General features: G+C 42.1%; 1 protein-coding gene across 7 annotated transcripts in view; it reads right to left on the bottom strand.

Moving 5' to 3' along the window:
• The window catches only part of FRMPD4 (FERM and PDZ domain containing 4), a 748,742-nt gene that overhangs the window by 172,708 nt on the left and 550,106 nt on the right, over window positions 1-25,928 (bottom strand). For 6 of the 7 annotated variants that reach the window (XM_019651209.1, XM_019651211.1, XM_019651210.1 and 3 more), the window contains one exon: window positions 20,285-20,401. In XM_019651209.1, coding sequence (XP_019506754.1) covers window positions 20,285-20,401 — 117 coding nt within the window. Of the gene's footprint in view, window positions 1-20,284; window positions 20,402-25,184; window positions 25,264-25,928 lie in introns of those variants that run through there. The other variant, XM_019651213.1, reaches the window with a different exon arrangement.

Consider the following 25,928-nt stretch of genomic DNA (forward strand, 5'->3'; position numbering starts at 1 on the left):
ATCCATCCATCCATCCATCCATCCATCCATCCATCCACCCATCCATCCATCCACTCACCTGCCAACACATCGAGTGCCAACCATCAAGTACCAGGCACCTTAAAATACTGAGATTCTGAAGTTCAGTAAGATATGCTCCCTCTTTTAATAAGCTGTTATTCTCTTGAGATAAAAATTCCAGAGAAATCCTTGGCTCTGCCATATCCCTCCCTCATCTCTCATAACTCTTGCCTGAATCTGATAATCCTGTCAATTCCTGCCCCAAATCTTCTCCTGATTTTGAACTTTCCATCTCCAGGGCCTTCTTTTTCCAGTATTTAATTTTTCATCATTGTCAACACTCCTTGGAATATTATCTTAGCTTCCTATCTAGCTTCTCCAGCAAATTCTCTATCCTGCTTCCACAGTTCCTTTCAAATACATGAATTTCACCACATTATTCTACTAATTAGAAACCTTCAGGGGCCCTCTGCTTCCTAGATGGTAAAGCTCAAGCTCTGCAGTATAGCATTCAAGTTCCTTTTCATAATATGAGCCCAATACATCTTTCTTGACTCGTTTCCTGCCATAACAATTCCCCATCCCAGGTGACATCACCAACATTCTACCTATATTGTAGTTCCACTGCTCCTGGAATGTGACACACTCCATCGTATCTCAAGGCCTTTCATTGTGCTCTGTTTTACACTTAGAAAGCCATTCCTACTTACTCCATTTGTTAAGAACCATTTCAAATGTCACCTCTTCTGGGAATTTTGTTGGGGATAAAAGGAGTGCCAGAGAAAGTTCCACAGCAGAAGTGGCATTATATTTATTTTTAACTGTGAGAGAAAATGGCATTCTCAGTGGGTATTCCATCATGAGCAAAGACATCGCTTTTTTCCATATACTCAATGGGTTTTGAATCTGACACTACTATAAGATTGTCCATGTTAAATTAGAGTTCGAGGCTGATGTGCTCAAGTTCCCAAGCTGATTGTGAGCACCTTCAGGACAAGGATCACTTATTATCAAAGTTGCACACTCGTGTCAACATGTTGGATGACTGACACATTTTGCTGAATAAAATAATTACACATCCAGCTTCTAAGATGGCCCCTGATGATACCCGCCTGGTACTCATTGCCTTGTGTAATCTCCTCAATTTGAGCAACTTGTTTCTAACTAATAGAATATGGCAACATTGAGAAGACATTACTTTTGTGATTAGGTTATACAATTTTGATTTCCATCTTGCTAGCAGACTGTCTCTATGGCCTTCTTGGATTGCATGTGTCGATGTAGTGAGCAGCTCTGCTAGGGAGACCCACATGGCAAGGAAATGAAGGCAGTTTCAGGCCAACAGCCTGAGACCCTCAGTGCATCAAACCTGCAGGAACTGAAGCCTTCCCCAGTCCAACTTTCAAATGAGACCCCCCAGCTCCACCCAACCCTTTGATAGCAGTGATGTGAGACACTCTGGGGCAGAGGAACTACTTTAGTCATGTCCAAATTCCTGACGCACAGGAACTGTGAGATAATAAATATGTTGTTCTAAGCCACTAAGTCTTGGGGTAACTCGCTATTGCACCAATAGGTAACTAACACGATGGAGAACCCACCTGGGTGTGTTCATAATAATAATGATTTAAGAATAGTTATGGATGATCCTGAATGCTGCGTTAAACATGAGTATGAACAAGAGTCTTTTCAAGGTGAGGTTTATTTAAGGACTCCTGATACTGTGTTTTTATACTCCGTACATCCATGCTGTAAAGAATACCCCTTTGGAACAAAGACTAAGATACATTAAAGAGGAGTCTTCCACTTAATGACGCTGCTATCTTTCTTCTCACCCTGACGAGTGTTTCTAATGTGAGGAGCACAAAGCAGGCTGGGTGAGGTCATGGAGGCTTTGCAATCACATCAGAAGTGAAAGAAGCCACCAGAAGAATGACTCCTGGAAAGGAGGTGAGATGTCTTCGCTCTGCCAGATACTTCCTCCTAGAGGTTTTGTCTAATCTCAGATCTCCAACTGCATGGCCCTTAGATATACTTGTTATGCTTACTTTCCCTCAACTAGATTATCTGTCTGGGACACACCAGATATTTAGTAAACAGAAGCTGAACAAATAAATACTTGAATAGATGAACAAATTTAAGCTCCTTGAAAACAGGGCAACATTTTGTAATTTTTTCCCATTTCTTGAGGTAGCTGACACATCATTTGGCATATGGCAATTGCCCAATGAACTGCTATTGATTGATAGGTCGATGGGTAACAACAAAAAGGTTTAAAAATGTCAGAAGTTATAATATGAGAAAACATTTCAATTTCCCCACTAAGCCAAAGAGATTTCTTACGCTTCAAAATTTTGTTGGAATGAAAATTTGAGAAGTGTCATCTAACACCTTAGGAAAAAAATTCCAAATGTGGCATCTCAGTTCTGAAAGAAAGTTTTCCTAGTAGAATAAATGAATACAGCACATGCAGTGTGGTCACCGAGGTCCAGAGAGTTAGGAACTCACCTTTGCCTGGTTATTTCAGGTATATTGACCCAATGCAAATTAGACTTTTACCTACATCTGACTGCCATACAGAAGATGGTTAAAATGGGAGAAGGATATTGATCTTGAGTGGCAGAGGTCTCAGAAATGCAAAGCATATATTATATCTTTACGGATAAATGTTTTCAGATTTTTTAGTTTTATACCCAGGAGAGAGGTTTCTGTGTCATATGGTAATTCTATTCTTAATTCTTTGAGGAACCTGCACACTGCCTTCTGATGTTCATTGCAGCTTATTTATGGTGACCAAGACATAGAAACAACCAAAGTGTCCCTCAATAGATGATTGGATAAAGAAGACATGGTACATATACACAATGGAATACTATTCTGCCATAAGAAAAGATGAAATAGTGCCATTTGAGACAATATGGATGGATCCTGAGATTATTATACTCAGCAAAATAGTCAGACAGAAAGTAGAGAATCATATGATTTCACTGATATGTGGTATATAAAACTGAAAGCAACAAAGGAACAACACAAACAAATAAAGAAACAAAAACTCATAGACACAGACAATAGTTTAGTGGTGACCAGAGGGTAATGGGGGAGAGGGGTGATAGAAGAGGGTAAAGGGGGTCAAATATGTGGTGATGCAAGGAGAACTGACTCTGGGTGGTGAGTACACAGTGTGATATATAGATGAAGTATTACAGAATTGTACACTTGAAACCTATGTAGTTTTACTAGCCATTGTCACCCCAATAAATTTTAATTAAAAAAAAAAGAAATGCAAAGCAAAATCAACCAGGCAACCGACAATTAAAAAAACACCCAGATTCCAAGGGCATGGTGATTTGCTTGTGCTTCACAAAGAACAACGGCAAAAAAACAAACTGTAACACAGATCTCTGATGTTGGGTAAGGGCCAATTAATATTGCAAGCCCTAAGCCCAAAGGATTAACAAGGCTCATTTACGGTAACAGAAGCAGGCAGTGCCAATAAAATGAACAGAAATGCAAATTAACATAGGAGGAAATGAGGCTAAATACAAGGCAACATAAGTGGAAACACCTTGACTGAGTTCTCCAGGGGAGGACTCAGCCAGAAAGATGCCACTAGCATGTCATTTTCCAGCAAGCGAAAAATCAGCAAAAGCTTTAATTAAGCACCATGAGGTATGTGGGACCATCGTAGTTACTCAACCAATATTTATCCCAAGAGATGTACTGATTATACATTTACAATTTAAAAGACAAAATGATCAACTAAGGCCATTATTTTCTTTAGGGATTGCTTGACTATTTTTTTCCCAGCTTTCTAAAATTTGATCTTGGTTATACAGTAACACATGACATTGAGTGAATGTAGCAGATGAAGACAAACTATAGATAAGAAAAAGCATTCTTTCTTAGTTTTTGACTTCTAATTCTGGGACTGACACTCCTAGGAATTTCAGGAACGGCATTTACAACCAAATGTGTTGTGAAAGATAAAAAAGTTTATCAAGTGCCACCTGTGAATAATTCCTCTCAATGATATGTATGCGGATGTATAAGACAATAATGTTTTTTTAAGCATGAGAAATCTTTTTGGCTTAATGGGAAATCAGACTGTTTTCTCATATGATAACTTCCTAGTGGAAATTTTTTTTTTAAGATTTTATTGGGGAATTGGGGGAGGAGAACAGACAAATTGCTGTCCTTTTGTTCTTCAGTCTAGTTGTGGAGGACGTCGCTTCACTGGCCCATGTTGGTATTATCATTGCACTCTTCCTGGGTGAGGCAGTCACTCTCCGGCTGCCAGCCACTCACGGTAGCTCACGGCAGCCCACTGCAGCTTCACTGCAGCCTACACTGTCGCTGGTGACTCATGGCAGCCCAGCTCCAGGTCGAGATGTTGTTCATCATCTTAGCTGTAGAGGGCGCAGTGTCACTGGCCCTCATGTGCGATCCGAACCAGGGCCCTGCTGCTCAGAGCCGGCGTCCCAAGCCAACTCCCAACCAACATGCCACTTGGCCGGCACCCTCCTGGAAATTTAAAACCTTTCTGTTGCCACCCATCAATTACCTCTCTTAAAAACACAAAGTGCCTCATGAGTTACAATTTCCACAATGCTGTCAAAGACACTTTTAATGCTCATTTGACCACCAGATGGCTGTTGCTCACACAGGAGGAAGATTTAGAGAGTGTGTTATGAAGGATGGCACTGGAGGGCAAAGGAAAAAGGACCAGGGGGAGACACATGATAAGTGGAACTGACATTAGGATTACTCTCAAGCCCTTCAGAAGCGGACTTCCATTGAATCAGCAGTTTCTGCACTCCTCCACAAAACTTCTAACCATGCCGCTTGCCCCAAGGGGCTCTTTGTGAATGAAGAGGCAAACGTGTGCATGTGTTAAGAATAATACACTAAAAAGGCATCTCATTATAGGCTCCTGTCAATCACTCTGGCTGCTCTAGATTTCAGGAGCAAACATTAGGACCAAAGGTGCTTAAAATGAAACTTCAGGTCAGGTGATGGCTAATGTCAGACCCAGCTCTTGCTGCTGGGAGACTGACACAGACGAAGTACACTTTGATGAACTGGTCACATCAAGGGAACCAACCCACCAGGCGAGCCTGCAGGGGGCTATATGCTCGTGGGAACTGCTAATCACTGCTGCTTCTACAAGGAGGCACCTCACAAGCCCTCAAACTTTAAATTACCTCCCCTGTAGCACTCTCAGGCTGAGAAAACATTACAAAATGTTTCAGGACATAAAAAGAGATGTTTTATCCAGAAGGTATAAAGAACGCTTACAACGTATTAATAAGCTAAATGGCCCCATTTCAAAATGGGCAAAAGATTTGAATAGCTATTTCTCCAGAGAAGATATGCAAATGGTCAATAAGCATATTGAAAGACCATCAATATCGTTAGCCATCAGGGAAAGGCAAATCAAAACCACAATGAGATAGCACTTCATACTCACTAGGATGGCTAGAATCAAAAGGCAGAAAATCACGAGTGTTGGTGAGAATGTGGAGAAACTGGAGCACTCATGCATTGCTGGTGGGGACATAAAATCGGAAACAGTGTGTGGTTTCTTGAAAAGTTAAACACAGAGTTACCATATGAACCAGCAATTCCACTCCTAGGTATTTATCCAAGAGAAATAAAATCATGTTCATGTGCAAATGTTTTACATAAATGTTCAAGCAGTGGAAACAACTCAAATGTCCATAATCTGATGAACAGATAAACAAAATGTGCTCTATCCATAAAATGGAACGGTATTCAGCCACAGAAAGGAATGAAGTATTGACACATGCTGCAATATAAAACTTGGAAACATTATGCTAAATGAAGGAAGCCAGTCACAATAGATCATATTCTGCATGATTCCATTTATGTGATACATCCAGAATAAGCAAATCCATAGAAACAGAAAGCAGATTAGTAGATGCCTGGGGTTGGGGGTTGAGACCAGGGAATGACTGCAAAAGAACATAAAATTATTTTGGGAGTGATAAAAATGTAGTAAAATTAGATTGCAGTGACAGCCACACAACTGTTTTTTCCTCTTTCTGTGAAAAATGTCATTGGAATTTTGATAGGGATTGCATTGAATCTGTAGATTGCTTTGGGTAGTACAGACATTTTAACTATGTGAATTCTTCCATTTCATGAACAAGGGATAGCTTTTTATTTATTTGTGTTTTCTTCAAATTCTTTAATCAATGTCTTATAGTTTATACTATACAGATTTGTTACCTCTTTGGTTGAATTTATTCCTAAGTATTTCATTCCTTTTGATGCTATTGTAAATGTGATTGTATTCATAATTTCTTTATCAGATAGCTCATTGTTAGTGTATAGAACTGCAACTGATTTTTGTATATTGATTTTGTTATCTGCTGTGCTGTTGAATTAGATTTGCTACTATTTTGTTGAGGATTTTTGCATCTATATTCATCATGGATATTGGCCTATACTTTTGTTTTCTTGTAGTATTCTTATCTGCCTTCGGTATGAGAGTATAGATGGTCCTGTACACTGAGTTTGGAAATGTTCCCTCCTCTTCAATTTTCCAAAGCGTTTGAGAAGGATTGGCCTTAATTCTTTAAATATTTGGAAGAATTCACCAAAGAAGCCACCTGGTCCTGAGCTTTTCTACTGCTTCAATCTCCTTACTCATTATTGGTCTGTTCAGATTTTCTACTTCTTCATGGTTGTCTTGGCAGGTTCTGTGTTTCCCTACAATCATGCATTGCTGTCCATTTCTCCCCTCAACTCTGTTCATTCTGTGTCAACTTGACTGGGCTAAGGGATGCCTGGATAGCTGGTAGAACATTATTTTTGGGTGTGTCTGTGAAGGGGTTTCCAGAAGAGATTAGCATTTGAATTGGTTGACTCAGTAAAGAAAGTCACCCTCACCAATGCAGGTGGGCATCCTCCATTCCATTCGGGGAATGCATAGAGCAAACAGGAGGAAAAAGGGTGCGTGCGCTCTCTCCACCTGAGCTGGAACACCCAGCTCTTCCCCTGCCCTTGGACACTGGTGCTCCTGCTTCTTGGGCTTTCAGACTCCGACTGGTACGTACACCACTGGCTCTCCTGGTCCTCAGGCTTTTGAGCTTGGACTAAAACTATATCACTGGCTTCCCTGAGTCTCCAGTTTGCAGACAGCAGATCCCGGCACTTTTCAGCCTCCATAATCATGTGAGCCAATCCCTCATAATAAACCTCTCTGTATATCCTATTGGTTCTGTTTCTCTGTAGAAGCCTGACTAATAACCCTGACAAATACAATGCTATACCTACAACTTTGTATAGTTCAAAGCAACAGGTGTCAGGGCAGGAAAGTACATATTTGTTTCAATAAACCAGTCCCACTGATGACATTGAACTTGAAGTCTATTTGGAGAGCATGCTTCCTTATTTGTCCTCCTCCTTTTCTTCTTCTTCATAATAATAATAATAATAATAATAATAATAATAATAATTAAATTAATACTAGAATACTTCCTCTTCTTAACACTTCACGTGAAGTCATTTAACCAATTTACAACTCAATGGAGTAGGTGCTACTATTGTGCCCATTTGACAGATGAGTAAAAGAAGGCACAGAGAGGTCGGGCACCTTGCCCACCATCATGTGACTGGGAAGAGATACAGACCCAAGGCAGCACAGCTCCAGAGCTCACACTCATAAACACCAGACTTCCCTGCACTTCAGCTTTTATTCCACAGGTAATAAAAACCCTCCACCATAACATAATGTGGAAGTCACTTTCCTATAAATGCATCTATATGGAACACCACAATCAAGCGTTGGCAAGAACATCGGTAATCTAAACCAAAACATTGTTTGAGCAGCTCAAGGAGCCTGAGTAATAAACCTCAGGTTCATCTGTTACATGAGAGCCCACGAGGCCCTTCCTGAAAGCCTATTAACTTTTATCTTACACATAATTCTAATAACCCCAGTCAGCTAGTTTTCCAGTCATCAGATTATAAACTATACATTAAAAGGGAATCAGGCAGTAAGATATTTGGGGAAGGGGCTGCTATTAGAAGGCATATTTAAGCCCAAAGCTAGGTCAGTAGACAGTTTGCCACATGATAGTCCTCCAATTTAGAAAGCAAGAGAAAGGAAAAGAAAAAAACAACAACAACAAAGTCCCTGGAAAAAACACATACAACAACAGCATCATGGAACCATTCCGAAAAAGGACCAAAGCTAAACCTCCTCCCTTAACCTTGAGTGTGCCTCACAATGGTGTCCCGAGAGACCATAAAAGGGGGGACCTGTACACTAGGCATTTGGAAATCTTGCCATTAAAGCAATTCCTATAACAAAATCCTAGAGTTTATCATTGTAATCTGTCACTATTAGGACAATTTAGATTTGTGATGAACTAGACAAGTCAGTCCTCTCTTTGATACATGTATTGGTATCAATGCAGGTGCATTCCACCTGGTGCTTCCTAGCCTGGTCCCCTAAATGGCTCTTTGACTCTGTTTAGAAATTCCATGTAGGGAATAGCTATTCAACTGCACTGCCACCAAATCAGGTGTCTTTGATCATGAACCACCTCAGAACAGGAGCTACATGAGGGTTGAAATCTAGCCCTCTCACAGAGCCCTGCAACCCTTGAAACATAGCACAAGGATGCCACTGGCCCCAGCAGACACAAGAGCCCACAGGCTAATTGAGGCTTAGACATTTTTTTTGGTGGTGGTGGGGAGATAGGTGGGTCATAAACAAACAGTGCACACAAAAAAGTTATTATATGCACTAAAGGTAATTGCACTACAATACACAGGCTGCCAAAATATGTTTGGCCAAATCATTCCACAGTTGCCCATTTTAGTTTTAAAACAGATCATTGACCTCCTTCAAGCCCATGCTGTTCCAGTGAATTCTCCTTTTCCCCAAGCCTGTTCTCTTTTTATCTTCCTCTGGAGGTCCAGCCAAATCCTCTTCCTGTAGGAGTGTCAAAGCTTCCTTGACTTTATCCTTCCTTCCCTCCCAGTTGTTCAGGGCTCTCTCATCCCTCTCTTCCCAGGGTCACCTACTGATCCTGGGAAGATCTTTAAACCCACATTTTGAATACTTACTTCAATCATTTACAGACTAGTACTCTGACCAATGACTGGAAAATAAAGACTTGAAGAAATATATCATTCTGAAGACCGTTCTACTCTACTAAATATTTAAGCTAGAAAAAAAGACACTGCTGAAAGTGAACAAAAATAGGAGAACAATTGCTTAGCAACATGACAGAGTTTCAACTTAACTCTAAGTCATACCTGCAGATTTGAAGGCATGCCTTCAATTTCCAATAATAGGGAGAGGAACAATAAGAGTCGTTATCTTTAATATTTAACAGTATACTGTCCTGTATTCCCCAAGTATTCTATGGCAACCAAGGAATTATGACAATTCAGTGCACAAGGGAAAAGGAAAAGAGATTGCACGACCTTCCAATTTCCACGTTCAAAGTCAGAAACAAATGTGTTGTTTCAAGACAGGTTGAGGATTTTTGAGCTCAGGGTCATCTCATTACAGGTGTTACAGAAAGGAGGAATGAAGGCTATCCAGGTAAAATTACAAAGAAAAATAATCACTGAGCTTTAAAAGGTATTTCAAGAGATTATCTTGAACAGGGCCTGCAAACCACAGCCTTTGGGCCAAATCCTACCAGCCATCTGTGAGCTAAGATGATTTTGAAAAAAAAAAGTCAAAATAAGTATAATATTTTGTGATACATGAAAATTATATGAAATTCAAGTTTCAGTGTCTGTAAAGTTTTATTGGAACACAGCCACACTCATTTGTTTAAGGTGAGCATGGCAGGGTAAACCAACTCAATTTGTGGACCAAAACCAATTGGTATCTATCATCACATTTAAATTCATGAATCATGTTTTCTGTGTGTGTGTGTGTGTGTGTGTGTATTCTAAGTAGAAATGTATGCTTGATAATGTGGGACACTGAAGTTTAAATGTTGATCTACAAAAGAAGAGCCAGTTGAGGAGACGTGAGAAAGACCTTCCAGCGAGTTGGAAGCAAAAGAAGGGGGTGGTGTCAGGGAAGCCAAGAGAACAGCCTAGAACAGAACATCACCAGAAATGAACTGGGGACTTTTACACAGGAGCTTTATGAAATTCCACAAGGATAATGAGCAGAATTTCTTCAAAACACTATGGACAATTAACTCTTTGAGAGTACGAAAGTTTCTCTGTAGACCATTAGCAAGAGCAAGTTGCTGTGTAATTTCCACCTCCTCAATAATTATTTGCTCTTGCATTAGGCATTCCATGTGACTGAGCTTCGTGTTGCTATCATTCCTGTCCCTCCATCCCTCTCCCAACCAAGGTGCTAGTTGGGAGGTGGGGAGCAGCTACAAATCCTGTGATCAGCCAAACGCCTCTCCCTCAGCACCCACCACATGGAAGGAAGGAGTCATGACACCCCCATATTAAAAGTCCTACTTCTCTGGTGGATTTTGACAATATCATTCCTAGAACATTCTTTAGAGGTAGGTCATGGATGTCAGAGCTGTGCAAGAACTGTTTGCCAACAATAAATACATCATATAGAGCTTTTTGGCAACAAGTCGGAGAAAAGAGGGCTCTGAAGTCCATTTTTAGCTCCCTGCATGACTCATAGTGCAAGCTCAGAAAAGTCACTTTACCAACGTTTGTTTGCCCCGGTTTTTTTTATATATATAAAATAAATGGCAGCTCCCCATTTCATGGGAGGGTTTTGAAAAATTATCAGTTAGTGAATTAAAAATATGAGAATGGGATAAAATGCATGATGCTCTAAGGCTTGGCAAACTCTTACAGCCCACGGGCCAAATCGCCCCAGTCTGTTTGTTTTTAAATAAAATTTTATTGAAACACGACCATGTCCACTTGTTAACATGCTCCCGATGGCTGCTTTCGCACTACAATGGCAGAGTTGCATTGTGTTAAATTCCAACAGAGTCCACATTGGCTCCACAGCCTACAATATTTACTATATGACTGTTTACAGAAAAAAGGTTGTTGACCTGGCCTAGAGAATTAAGGGCTGGGGCAGGGGGAGAAGAATGTCTATCGTTTGGTGAGAAAACCCCTCCTTGAGAAGGCAGGGAGATTGGTGTCTGAGGGAGTCAATAGCTAGAGGCAATCTTTCCTCTTTGCTGAGTCTTCATCGAGAAGCCACAAAAGAAATGATTTAGAAAATTCCAAGAGGTGAGGTTGGGAGGTAAGGGCTGAGGGCTAATTAGTGTTTAACAAACATGGCCTTCTAGGACACAAGAATGTCACATCCTTTTCTTACTCATGTTGCTTTCCAGGATTGGCTACCCACTTCCAATGAAAGTGATGACAGAGAAGAAAGGGGGAAGATAGGGCAAGCCATAATTCCTCCTCCTTTCAGTTCTTCCTTATCAACAAGCCCAAAGTAGGGAGTGTTGTAGAAGTAAAAACTATTCAGACAGTTTCGTGCAGCTTTTCCACTTCTCTGGTTAGAATGGAATACATATACATACATAAGTTCCAAATACAATGGTGGCATTTCAGTGATTCCTCACACAAGTTAAATGCTCTTACATTTGCATCTAAAACTCACAGTGCATAATATATGGATGATCGGTACAATTTATGCTAATAGTTTAAAATTCTAGCTTTTCTTTACTTAGAACGACATCGAATAGCAAATAAAAGACAGTGACATGTTGACAGACGACAGAAGAGAAAACCTTTCCAATTTATTGGGTTGTCGGAAAAGTCATGACACATTTTTGCAACACAAAAACATAGAAAAAATATGTCATGACTTTTCTGACAGCCCAATAGTAACCTTTATCAGCACTTTCCTCCTGTTTTTAGAACAAGGGCCTGCATTTTCATTTTGCAATGGGCCCCAAAAATGATCTAGCTGATCACAATACTCAGCAGCATCCTTAAAGATCAAAACAGCCTTCTTTTATGATCTCACTTATATGTGGAATCATAAGAACTGAATAAATGAGCAAACTTAATAGAAACAGTCTCAGCGATATAGAGGAAAAACTGATGGTTGCTAGATGGGAGAGGGGGGTGGGGATGAGGGAGAAGGTGAGGGGATTAGAAAGCACAAATTGGTAGTCACAATATTGCCATGGGAATACAGAAGACAATTTGGGGAATATAATCAATAATGTCGTAAAGATTTTTGTAGAGAGTCAGGTGGGCACACGTCTTATTAGGGAGACCATTTCATGGATGGTGTTGATGCCTGACCACTGTGCTGTACACCTGAAGCTGAAGCTGAGTAATACTGAATGCCAACTATAATTTAATATATATAGTCATAGGAGGTGGAGTACAGCACAGGGAATAGAGTCAATGGAATGGTAACAGCTGTATATGATGTCAGAGAAGTAGTAGCTTGAGGGAGGGGGTTATCACTTTGTGAGGGGTGAAATGTCTAACTAGTACATTGTTTTGTACACCCGAAACTAATACATAAAAAAAAACAACAACAACTAAAAAAAACCCCCCAAAGAACCCAGCTTTCTTTGAGAGTCTCCCATGGCCTTCCCAACTTGAAGTGCTATCACCAAACCTGTGATCCAGGAGCAATTGAGTGGCACACTCCATGTCACAACTACGTGACATGGCTCCCCTTGACTCGGACTGGTCGGAGGGCACTGACACGGAAAGTACTGCCGTCTCTCCTCATCCTTGCAGCAGAAGAGGGTCTTCCCCAGAAACTGGCCATTGGTAGCGTGGTTTACTCAAGCTTTGAGAGGAGCTAGAGGACAAGGGCTTGGCAGGAAACTGCTGTTTCCCACCCCCTGATGGACCAAATAAGGCCCTCTGTCACCAGCCCTCCTCTCTGCCTCTTGCAGGAGTGCAGACAATAATGAAAAGACACCTGCCACAAAAGTGATTCCATGTCCTCTTAAGTTCAGCCAATTTCCTTGGCAGCAACACCCTCACTCCCCACTTGGTGCTTGGCACAGGCCAGAATCTCCTGCCTATGTCCCCCAGCTTCAGGCAATGACATCAAAATTCCTCTCTGCAAGGGTTGGCTCAATCCATAAAGGACAGATCCAAAGGCCAGTCAAAAGAACCAAGGGGTGGTAGGCAGCCCCAAGCTAGCATTTCAATTACAGGCTGTGATGGAAACCTGGTCAACCAGGTGCTTTGCCTTTGCACAGGTTGGCTGTCCCTGTGATTCCAAACGGACTTTGTGACCCACTTCACGTCCATCCCTAGGGGCTCCATAAAAGCTCAGGAGAAGAAAGGGCCACCCCAGGCAGCAGCTGACCTGCTGTCCACAGATCTGTCCAAACGATGTCCCAACCCTGTTGCCAAGTGGCCCAAGGAACTTCAGATAATTACAGTCCCTTCAGAGACATGGGCCTGCCGGAAGTAAGCCAAGTGTTTCAGGGACTCGTCCTATGGTGATGGCCAGATGAAGAGAGCCAGCAAAGTTTTGAGAACAAATGCACAGGGGAAATGAAACAGCCCGATATGGGAGAAGTCTGCCTAGCACAGCTCTTTGTGCCGCATGCCCAGTTAGATCTGGAATGATAGTGTCATTTCTGAGCCTTCCTGTTAAAAGTCCTTCCATCAACTCTGCACACTTCCCTTCCCGCTGGGAGCACAGATTATTAACTCAGCGGATAGGTGCTTTGTCAGATTCGATAGAAAAATAAATCTGCTCCAACAAAGGGAATAAACAGCTTCCAGTGTTCAGCCTGGGAGCTTTCACGTTGACACGACATAATTACCCTTCATTTCATGTAATGACACTATCACGTTTGCTTTGTTCCTCCAATCCCAAAATTATAACATACCTTCCTTCCCTTGACTGGATGCTTGGATCCTAAGGAACTTGTTTAACTAAATGGCATGTGCTCTTGCCACGAGGCAGTTATTTGCATTTTTATGCAGAATTCATTGTGTACACTTGGAAGTGATATATTTTATTTAAGAATTCTTCATCAAAAACTGAGGTAAGCTGCTTCTTCTCTTATAGAAGGCCAATTCTTCACTCTGGATATTTAAAACCTCACAAAATAACAGAGCAACCCGCCTCAAAGAGATCTCTCTTAGTTCCTTTATTGGCACAACTTGTACTTTTCACAAAGACCTTCTGCGTTTTATGGCCAGAAACAAAGGTAACAACTCGTGTACTGTCTCAGATTCATTTGTCGTTTGTTGGAGGTGCATTAAAATGCAGGCTTGAGAAAGTAGGAAGTTCATGTCTGCTTCGCATCTGAAAATACTACAGGGGTAATGCGTGCAACCACAATAGCCACATCCAACTTTACATCTTAACTCTTCTTGACTTTTTAAAACATTTTCAGAGAAGGAGGAGGTGATGGGCAATCAGCACAGGGTAACATATTAAGGGGCTCATGCACAGACTAACAGTGAGACTTTCTTATAAAATCATGGGGCAGAAATCAAGAAAAAAATACTGAACTCCCTCGGACTCCCAAATAATGTGTGAAGATCCTCAATTGCTTCTTCCTTCTTTGGGACACTTGAACTAGGCTAGGTAAAAACCTAAAAAAGATACTTTGAGGCTCACAAGTAAGGATGAGGTAAGGTTTGCCATCTCTAATTTCCATGATGACAGAATCCTGGCACATTGACTTCACTGTCTTCTGTTGTGGTTAATAAGAAACGGGGGTGGGACACACCAACTGCTTGTATTTTTTCAGGTTATTCTTTTCTGGGGATGGATGAGCCACAAATACATTTCACATTGACTACTGAATTGACTGGCAGATCAGAATGGCCAAACTTCTCCCGAGTTGGGCTAAGTCCATACTGGAGAACAAAGTGGAAGTTTCCACATCTCATTACTAATCTCCACTAGTCAGGTTTCAGAATTGAATTCTGCATTACGAAGTTAGTGACCCTGTTTAATTACACACCATGGAGATTGCTGGTAGAATAATAGAACAGGGTGTCTTGTCCAATACACACACGCTACTAGTTTTGTGGACTCACAGGGTGACGGTGGCCAGAAAACGAGCAGGTTAAAAAAAGGAAAACACCTCTAAAACTTAGAACTTGGAAAATCAGGGCATGTGGTTTGGAAATGACCCTCCAGTCTCCCTCCACCCACCTCCTCGCCCTCCTCCCCCATTCCTATCCCTAGACTCCCATGGGCCTCATCATAATCATCTATCTTGCTAGCTAGTGTTTTAATACTTATTTTGCTCATGCTTTAATTTTCCCTTCGATCTACAAAAACCAAAGCCCCAAACTAATGAAGTGCATTATTTTTGCATTAACTTTTCCCACCACCATGAACAAGCATGTTCTTATTCCATTTAACTAAAAAAAAAACAAAAAAACAAACAAAAACAAGTAACACATAATACTCCCCGTTCTCTCATTATTACACATATTATGTGTGTCTACAGAGGTTCAAAGAGACATTGCTTGGTTGAGAAAGATAGTTGCCACTCTGTAGGCCCATGGTAGCAGCCTGTATCCAAGCCCAGTCTCAGCCCGGCTTCCAACAGATTAGATTAATTCCTCCTTGGGGGCTTCCACTGCATCTAAAGCACATTCTATTATTTTACTTATCATTGCCACGATACTCTAAGATCCTTGAAGGTATGCACTTGTCTTACTCATCTTGGGATCTTCAGCATTTAGGGTGCTCAATACATATTGGGTGGATAGATATTGGGAGTGGCCAAGGCGAGCTTCTGAAAGAAGCACATGACCCACCAGGCTGATCAGGCCATTTCTAAGGATGCTGAGTGGGGAGGGTACGACCTGGGCAGGTGGGGGCAAGCTGAGCACACATGGACAGAGCTGGGTGATTCTGGGGCTGGGGATCCTCATAGAATATCAGGGGATTTAGTATGGATTCAACTCCGCAACAGAGCCAAAAGGACCGAGGCCTTCGCGTCAGAAGAGGGGCTTGAACACTGGTCTGACTAGCCATTGGATGTGGAGAACCCAGTCCTCGTGAACCTCAGCTTTTTCTGCAATAAGGAGATTGTTCCATGTGCCTTAATTACCTTTGAGGACAGTCGTCAAGATGAAATGAAATCTAATGTCTTACAAGAATTTTCTAAACTTTGGTGGTGTGATATATAAATAGTTATCTTATTTTGTATTATCCAAAGCAGAGCACTCTGAGAGCAAATGGAGATGTTATCGGTAATTATGTCAGAACAATACCCATAAACCAAGAGCCTCCTGGGCACACCCAGTTGCATTATCACTCATCTATGTCTAGGTCTATGTCATCTATATCATCTATACCTATATTCTACATCCATCTATATCTGTATCAATATCTATGTCAATGTCTATATTCTATGTTCATCTATATCTATATTCATATCCACATTATATCTATATCCACCTGCATCCACACCTATTATTTATTGATGCTGTTATTACAACAACCATCTCAGAGTACCTCACTTTCTCTGTTTCTCTTCATTTCTCTTTCCATCCATCTCTCCCTCACTTATCCATTTCTCACTAGGACACTCTTTCCTGAGACTGTTTCATTTCCTCATAGTTTCTTTCATCACATCTATCTCTCTTCCCTTCCCTGTTCTGCTCTCTCTCGCGCTCTCTCTTTCTTTCTCTCTCTCTCTCTCTCTCTCTCTCTCTCTCTCTCTCTCTCTCTCTCTCTTAACTGGTAAGAAGAATGAAAAAAAAACCTGAGAAAAAATTTTTTTTGTATCTGTCATGTTTCTTAAGCAATGCTCTCTGTTCCTCAAAAAACTGTATTTCGTATTTTTCTAATACCAACAAAAGTTGCTCTTTCTTAATGGGGGATCTGGTATATTTGAAGAAGCTATGCATTGAGACTGGTTACATATGTGCAAACTTTGGGAGAGCTATTTGATTAGCTTGTTGAGCCTCTGTTTTATCATCTGGAAAATGGGATAATTATCTCTTATTCATGAGGTCACACGCAGAAAAGTGCTTTAAAGCAGCAACCAGAGCTGTTTACTAGAACCACCTGGGGAGCCCCTGAAAACTCCCTTTTCTAGGCTTTTCCCCATTCACAGTGCTATGGCCAGAATATTTGTGCTCCTTCCAAACTCATGTTAGAGCCCTAATCCCCAGTGTCATGGTATTTTGGAGGTAGAGCCTTTGGGAGATGATTAGGTCACAAGAGTAGAGCCCTCATGATGGGATTGGTATCCTTATAAGAACACAGAGAGATGATCTCCCTCTCCCTCTCTCTCTCTCTCTCTTCCACCCCCCTCATATGAGGATACAGTGAGAAGACAGCCATCTCCAAGCCAGGAGCAGAGCCCTCACCAAGAACCCAACCATTCTGACACCCTGATCTTGGACTTCTCAGCCTCCAGATCTGTGAGTACAAAATTTCTGTTTAAGCCACCCAGTCTATGGTATTTTATTATAGCAGCCCAAATGGACTAAGTGACCCAGGCATCAGAATTTTTACCACACCTCAGCCTATTGCAATGTTCAGCCAAGGTTGAGAAGCACTAGTTTGGAGGCTATACAATATTATACAATGTACTTTAACATGTGCACATGGCATTAAAAAAATTTAACTTTATGAACTAACAACTCTGTATAGAAAATAGGTTACTTAGTCCTACTCTAAATAATTGGGGATGGGAAAGGGAATATGAAATTTCAATACATTTGAACTATCCTGGGCCATGTTTTGAAAGACTCATAATGATAGAATTATCTCATGATTTAGTGATGATACTCTAACTTTGAACATGTAAAGCCCGGTTCCTCCCATTGCTTTGTCTATCACTTGGAAGTAGTTGCTCCTCCATCGAAATATGATGGTTTGATGTGGGTTATCATTTAGATCCTCAGACAATATTAAAAAAAAAGACGTCTAATCTCTTTCAAAGAGAATATGTAAAAGAGTGAAAAATTAAATGCAAAGGTGCTAATTACTAACCACGGATTAATATTCAAATTGTTCTTTTAACTTCTAAAACTAATGAGTAGAGATATACTCTATACTGCAAACCCAGACTCCTCAGAAATGCTGCTCATTAGAGTATCTCTTTATAACGGGCAGGCCTCAGTAGGTAAAATAAAAAAATCAGAATGATTCTCCTTATTTATGAAACTCATTAGTGACAAAGAGAGAACAAACACTTTCCAAAGATCTAATGTTAATATTTTAAAACAACGTCTCTGAGAGGATTGTGGAAACTTACTTTTCAAGGAAAAAAACCCCACAGATTTGGAAAACTGACACTGGTGACCTTGGTTTTAAAATTTGCCGTTTAGTAATCAGGGCAGATTTCTCTGTTAAATTGCTGATTTGCTCTTACACAATTTAATAGCTGGCAACAGGCCACTGTAAATGTTAAATTGACACCTGGGTTGGCCCTGGTTTCTATCCATTGATCAAATGGCCAGGAATATACAGGAACCCAAATCAAACCAAGAAGAAAAGAAAAGGAAAGGAGAAAAACAAAAACCCATTGTAATTGGAAAAGTCTGAGATATAACTTCAAAAATTCATAATTCATGGTTTTCGAAAATTACATTTATTTGGCAGCAATGTTTGCTGTTTTGAATCAGAGCATCTAGGCCAGCTCAGCTGAGTCAATTACATAAATTCATAACCATGTTACAAAATAGATGGCACAATAGGATATCAAAAATATCATCTTTCTAGCAGTATGATGGACCCAGGAGGGAAACCCCTCAGCAACCAGCTGTACTTTAAAGAGGAGGGGGTCCTCTCCTCTTCACAGTAATTCTAAGGAGGGGACAGATTTGGGCTCAGAGACTGGGAAACTGGCCACAACACTCATGAGAGTTGTACACCTAGCTACTTTCCAGTAATCCTAACATGGCTGTGCTGGGATGCCCAATCACAGCAGACATTTTAATTTTTATAAAAATGATCCCCCACCTCATGACGATCCTATGTTTGCTTATTAGTCCACAGTCAGCTTGGCGGAAACAAAGAATACAGCCTGTGGTGTGAAAGATTATTTTCCTTCAGTCACCAATCTCTGCTCAGTTGTGTTAGACCAGGGCAAGCCATGCTCCCTGATTTCAAATCGATGTCACTAATATCTCCTAGTTAAGAATATTTCAGTTAGGTTGGAAAAGAAAGCGGGTGGACCCTTGCTGTTTTGAGAAGGGTGATATCAGCATTCTTCCCATACAAACTGCAAACCACCAGAGCACTGCAGCTGCTGTGGAGAACAGTTTGGTTTGGTGGGTCCTCAGTAAGGTAAACACAGGATTACCATATGATCCAGCAATTCCACTTGTAAGTAGATCGCCAAGAAAGTGGAAAACAAGGACTCAAAACAGATACTTGTACACTAATGTTCACAGCAGCACTATTCGCAAGAGCCAAAAGGTGGAAGCAACCCAACTGTCCATTGACAGATGAATGGATAAACAAATATGGTATATATCCCTACAGCAGAATATTATTCAGCCTTAAAAAGGAATGAAATTCTGATATGTCCTACAACATGGATGAATCTTGAGGACATTATGCCAAGTGGAATTAAGACAGATACAAAAGGACAAATATCATATAATTGCACTTAGGTGAGGTACCTAAAATAGGTAGATTCATGGAGAGAGAAAGTAGAATAGAGGTTACCAGGGGCTGGGGGAAGGGGAGATAGAGAGTTAGTGTTTAATGGGGACAGGGTTTCTGTTGAGGATGATAAAAAAGTTCTGGAAATGGATAGTGGTGATGGTTGCACAACACTGTGAATGTACTGATGAATGTCACTGAATTGTACACACTGCACACCTAAAAATGATTAAAATGGTAAATTCTATGTTACATATATATATTACACCACAATCAAAAGAAGCACCACAAAAATCCAAAACCCTAGCTAACGTCAGTGTGAGAAATTTATGACACAACCCAGAATGCACATACTCATTTTAAGCTGATTTTTCTAGTTATAGGTGAGTCAGTAACATTTCTGTCTTGGCCGTTTCTAGAAAGCATTCTAAATGATACTCCTCCTTGTCAAACGTCAGTGGTAGCCTCAGACAACGAGTACAACTGGCTTTGGATTTACTAATGAGCACTTTTGCTCTGGCCCAGGATTACTGCACGCCACCAGGAATTGTCACTCTAAGATGGCGTCTGTCCTAGAATGAAGCAAGCTCATGTCACAAGATACAGAAAGCACAGGAGACCTAGCTGCTTGAATGATGGCCTCCAAATGCTTGTGAGTCCCTAATTTAAGTATATTAATTTTCCTGAGTAGAGGGTCAAAACAGAGATGTCCAAAATGCCAAAAAGTTTACTGTTCACGCCCTCTGTTCAACATACCTGATGAAGCAGTCCCGGCCATCCCGGTTCGCCATCATCTCCCATCCATAGGGGGGCACCTGGTTCAAGCCCCAGGTTCCAGAGGGAGGCGGCCAGCCTGAAGACTTCGTCCTGTGGCTGGGAAAAAAAAGAAAGAAAAGCATCAGTACACCTGATTCCTGAACATTTCCTCTGAGACAAACTCCACTGTGAGCTGTATCATCAGCTAATAAAATGAACAATGATAAAGAATGCTTTGCGTCAGGTACCATGTTCTTCATTTTTCTTTATAGTATCTTGCTTACTTTGTGACAGCCGCCCTATGAGGAAAGTGTACTTATTCCATTTCACAGATGAGGAAACAATGAATGGCTCGAAAATATTAGGTAACTTTCCTAAGGACACACAAGCCAATTTTGAACAAAAGTTTTGCACACTGTCCATTACACTAGGCATTCCTGAGACCAGGCATTAGGAGAGTTTCACACACAAACAGATATCACACCACAATATATTAATAAACACAAATGTGAAAATGGACTACAGTTTTTATGGGTCTTAAACACATAACCCCAAGCCTCCCTTTCCTGGACTCCTCTGACAGAAAAGACATAATTTCCATTCATAGTCACCACACTCTAGTCAAAGTGAGTCATACAACCTTAGACAAACTCTCAATTTAAATTGCAGCGAAAATGCACACAATTGCTTTTACAATTTTCAGTCCACACCTTAAATTTGACTCATCGGCAAAATGAAAGGACAAGTTAAGTAGAATTTTCTGGAAGCGTGCCTTTCCAAGAGCAAGAGGAGAGGGCAAGGGACTCCAAGTGACAAGCAGTTATGATGGGCAGCCTAGCACAGTCACAGTCCCTAACCAGAGGCCTGAGGCCAGTTTTGTTGGAGCATCACCGAGTCCTGGCCACTCCGCTCTGCCCAGGGCCTGCAGGTATTCCGCCATTCTCTCATGAATGTTTGAGACTCCTTCCGAGGTTAACCATGGAAAGGAAATAAGCGATACCATTTAGGATCGACCAACATTCCTCTTCATTTGGGCCTTTCAGTCCAGCTGAAGTTACTCTGGATGCCTGCAAGACCCAAATCACAGACTGGTACCAAAGTGTGTGGGGAAGAGCAGTGATGTCATCTCAGGGGCCTCGCCACCAGCATCTCAATAGTGTACCTGGGTGCCCTTTACAATTAGAAAGAAGCGCCCCCCACCCCGAACTCCTGCCGAGTCACATGGACAACTGACACACTGTACGTATATGGCATCTCTCGTGCAGCCTGTTGTCCCCCTGCAGCAAACACCCAAATCGAGGCTGTCAACCTTTCTGTGAGGAGGGGAGACGTCTAACTCCCCAGAGTAAGTCACCCCAATGCCTCACCAAACTCATACATCTGACCATAATCCAACACTTCCCTCAGGTGAAACAAGCCCATTTCCTGTATATTTTCTTGAGACGAACTGTTTTACATAACTTTAACCACCTCCACTGCTTTTTTTGAACTTCCTTTCAGTCTTCCCACATCCTGCATAAAGTGCGGTGAGCAAACGGGTTCACAAATTTAATATAGGTCTGGTAAATTTAGAGTGCCACGATAGGGTTATTTCTTACCAGTTGACTATTAAAATAAAAAACATGGCAACCATTTTTGTTCCTCTTCTTCATGCAAGCCAGCAGAGGCAATTTCCTCTGGTGGGTTTAAAAAAATGTGTTGCTTCCCTACAGTGAGCGAATGCGTGAAATTTTACCCTGAGGTACTACCAAAAGAAACGTCAATTTCTCTACACTGTTTTCTAAGATGGAACCAAGAAAACAAGCCCTTGGAGGAATGAACACAGTATATACCCTGTTATTAAAAAGTTTTGTAAAAGCATGATTACAGTAAGAGGTGACACAAAGAATATTCTTGTAAGTAAATGGAGGCCTATGTAGAGAATGCCAGAATTTATTCTGGATGACTACATTATGTGCTATAGCAGAATATTAATCTTTCCCAGAAGGGGCTAGCTTATGAAAAACAGACACATAACCTGTCTTTTCTCTTTTCCTTTCTTCCATTCTCCACCCCCCCCCACCCCCACCCCTGAAGTCTAAATCATGAAAAGAAAGACACAGGCTTCCTAATAAATATAATTTACATGTAAAGTACAGAATTATAATAATGAGCTGGAGGAAGACTGAATTCTATTATCAGCTGCATTCTGTCCTGTACAGTATGTTCAGAAAGTAGGGAACACGGTCCAGCAAGTTGTTTTTCAATACAGCCTTTTGTCATAAAACACCAAGGGAAGCTCTAATGCTGGAAAAATCCACAAACGCTAATTGAGTTAATTCAGGTCAAGAGACATCAGCTGAGAGAAAACAAATAATGATTCAAATCAGATATGACTATACGTCTGTCATGTGTTTACATAAAATACGTGGGATGGAAAGACATTAGTAGAACTTAGAAAATTCAAAGTGCAAGTAGAAAAGAAAATTACACATATCTAACCATAAGAGCCTGGGGAAAAACCGAAGACAAAGGTCATAATTATGGAGGGATTTGGCTCCTGCTTCCATGCAGTGTGATAACTGGAAGTCCATCCCAACAATACATTGCCTTGGAAGCTGGGTGGTTATTCTGGGCTGGGAAGATGCTCCAGGGACCCCGTTTTCCAGTTCCCACCTCTACAGCTGCACCAAACTCTCTACCACTCCCAAATGTTCCCCATCCCATCGCTGCTAAAAGACAGTTTGTTTCTACCCAGAGGCAAAGAGGCAGCCCCTGTTAGAGTAGCAGCAGGGCCAGCCAGTGTAGATAAAAGCGGAGTCCCGGGCCGGCCGAGTGGCACGTTGGTTAAGCGCTGGCTTGGGACGCCACAGGGCCCCGGTTCGGATCCCACATATGAGGGCCAGTGACACTGCCCTCCGCAGCTGAGATGCTGAACAACAGCTCAACCTGGAGCTGGGCAGCCGTAAGTCGCCGGCGATGGCGTAGGCTGCAGCCCCTGCTGCAGTGGGTTGCCATGGGCTACCGTGTGTAGCCAGCAGCCAGCGTGAGCGGCCAGCAGCCAGCATGAGCGGCCGTCCAGAAGCCGGCAACTGATCTGCCTCGCCCAGGAAGAGCGCAATGATGGTGCCAACTTGGGCCACTGAAACAATGTCCTCCACAACTGGACTGAAGAACAAAAGGACAGCAACTTGTCTGTTCCCCTTCCCCCGACTCCCCAGCGCTATTCCCATCCCCCAATTCCCCAATAAAAATCTTTAAAAAAAAGAAAAGCAGAGTCCCTAGGAGCACCCAGTTAGCTCAGGTGCTTAGAGCACAGTGCTCATAACATCAAGGCTGCTGGTTTGATTCCCACATGGGCCACTGAGTTGTACCCTCCACAACTAGATTGAAACAACTACTTGACTTGGAGCTGATGGATCCTGGGAAAACACACTGTTCCCCAATAAAAAAAAGAACAAAAACCAAAAAGCAGCAGAGCCCCTAGTTGTTTGGCCTTAGAGCCCTGTCTGATACTGACTAGATAGGAGTAGCAGGGTGTGGCAGTCAGGAGCTTGGCTGCTGGAGCAACAGATTTGCCAAGTGTGGCCTCAGGACCAGAAGCACCAGCAGCACCTAGGAATTTGTTAGAAATGCAAGTCACTGGGCACCACCCAAAACCTACTGAACCCCCAAATCCAAGGTGATGGGGCTGACCCAGCAGTCTGTGTCACCAGGCCTCCAGGCCATGCTCACTCAAGTCTGAGAACCACTGGGTTAGACTCGGACTCTCTTACATCCAGGCTCTGCCACTTGTTTTCCATAAACTTGAGCACGTTCCTCAAGCTCTCCAACTGCCTCAGTCCCGGTTCCTCCTCTATAAAATGGCAGCAGTGGGACATTTTTGGGAAAATATGAAATGAGTTTTGTAAAGCGCTTGGTATGACACTTGGCACACAGTATAATACGTGCTATATCTGCTAAATAGATCTCAACCTATCCCTCGAGAGAATATAGGGCTTTGGGTAGTGATGCAAGTATAAATGGCTTTATCGGGTTTCAAAATAGAAAAAGGGTCAAAGCCTCAGCCATTTATTTTTTTCCCGTCTGGCAAGAGGAGGGCAAGAAGGGGCTGAAGCTGGCTCCAGTTATACCCTCCTCTAAGGTCAGAAGTGGATGGGTTCAGCCGTTCTCAAAGCAGAAGAAAATATACGACAGTTTTTCCCAGCTGTGTGTCTGATCCTTGGGACAGAGGGTCAGTTTCCACTTGTCTCAGGCCAGGCCTTGCGATTCCTTGCAACTGCGATGTTCTGTGACTTCAACCTGAGATCATGGCTGTATGAACCACTTTCAAACACTTAGCTCAGCCTTAAAAATAGCGACCTACATTGGCAGGGCTATTTCAGTCTCTCCAGAAACTCCCCACCACAGACTGAACTGGTTTGCAACTTTGTGCCTCACCCATCTATTCTTTGCAGCAGATTGAAACTGTCCTGGACAGAAAAGATCTTCATGCTTTACACGAAGTGAGAGCAGCTATGAAGGGTACAGGCACAGGTGCACAGCTATTAGCATTGGGACCAATGGTGGAAGCAACTCATGGTCTCCTCCTGTGTGCACATCTATCAGCCCAGGACCAAATCTGGATGACAAATCCGGCCTAGGAGAAGACACAGTCTTAAAGCCACCTGCGGGGGGCGGCCGGGTGTCTCAGTTGGTGAGAGCGCGTGCTCTTAACAACAAGTTGCCAGTTTGACTCCCGCATGGGATGGTGGGCTGTGCCCCTCGCAACTAGAATGAAAGTGGCGACTGGACTTGGAGCTGAGCTGCGCCCTCCACAAGTAAGATTGAAGGACAACAACTTGACTTGGAGCTGACGGGTCCTGGAAAAGACACACTGTTACCCAATTGAAAAAAAATTAAAACAAAACAAAAAACCTACCTGCAGGCCACTACAGTGAGCCGAATTTCCTTAGAAACACACCTCAATATCAGAAAAAGGAAGGGCAGGTCCGGATCCAAAGTCCCAAGTCAGACAGTTACATTCGGCCATTTACTGGCTCTGTGACCTTGGACTCTACTCTCTCTAACTTATTTTCACTATCTGTAAAGTAGAATTAGTCTCAATCAGTGATTCTCACCTGGGGCTGGTTTTGCATCTAGGCGATGCTTGGCAATATCTGGAGACACTGTTGCTTGTCACAATTGGGAGAGGGATGCTTCTGGCATCCAATGGGTACAGACCAGAGATGTTGCTCACTGTCCTTCAATGCACAGGATAGCCCCCGGAACACAGAATGATCCAGCAAAAATGCCAAGAGTGCCCCTGCTTAGCTCATACAATAATGAGTGTACATTCTTAGGTCAGGACTTGACAGAGAGTTGGTGCTCAATACACTTCAAACAAAAAGGAAGCCATCTCAGTGTTTCCCCTGGCAGCCGAGTTAGGATAAGTAGAATGTATCTTTACATCAGGGACAATGAGTTCAAATCCGAGGTTTGCCACTGAATAGCTTCACAGCTTTGGGCGAATTACTTGGCCTTTCTGGGTTTTAGTTTTGTGTCAGATGGAAGTGACACCCAGCTCATGGCAATGTTATGCAGATAAATGAGATATATACCATCCCACCCCCATTTCCACCCCCCAGTACAAACTCCTGTGGACGTTACACAACTAGTTAGGAGA

Source organism: Hipposideros armiger, unplaced genomic scaffold (genome assembly GCF_001890085.2).
Source record: "Hipposideros armiger isolate ML-2016 unplaced genomic scaffold, ASM189008v1 scaffold_155, whole genome shotgun sequence".
Taxonomy (NCBI): domain Eukaryota; kingdom Metazoa; phylum Chordata; class Mammalia; order Chiroptera; family Hipposideridae; genus Hipposideros; species Hipposideros armiger.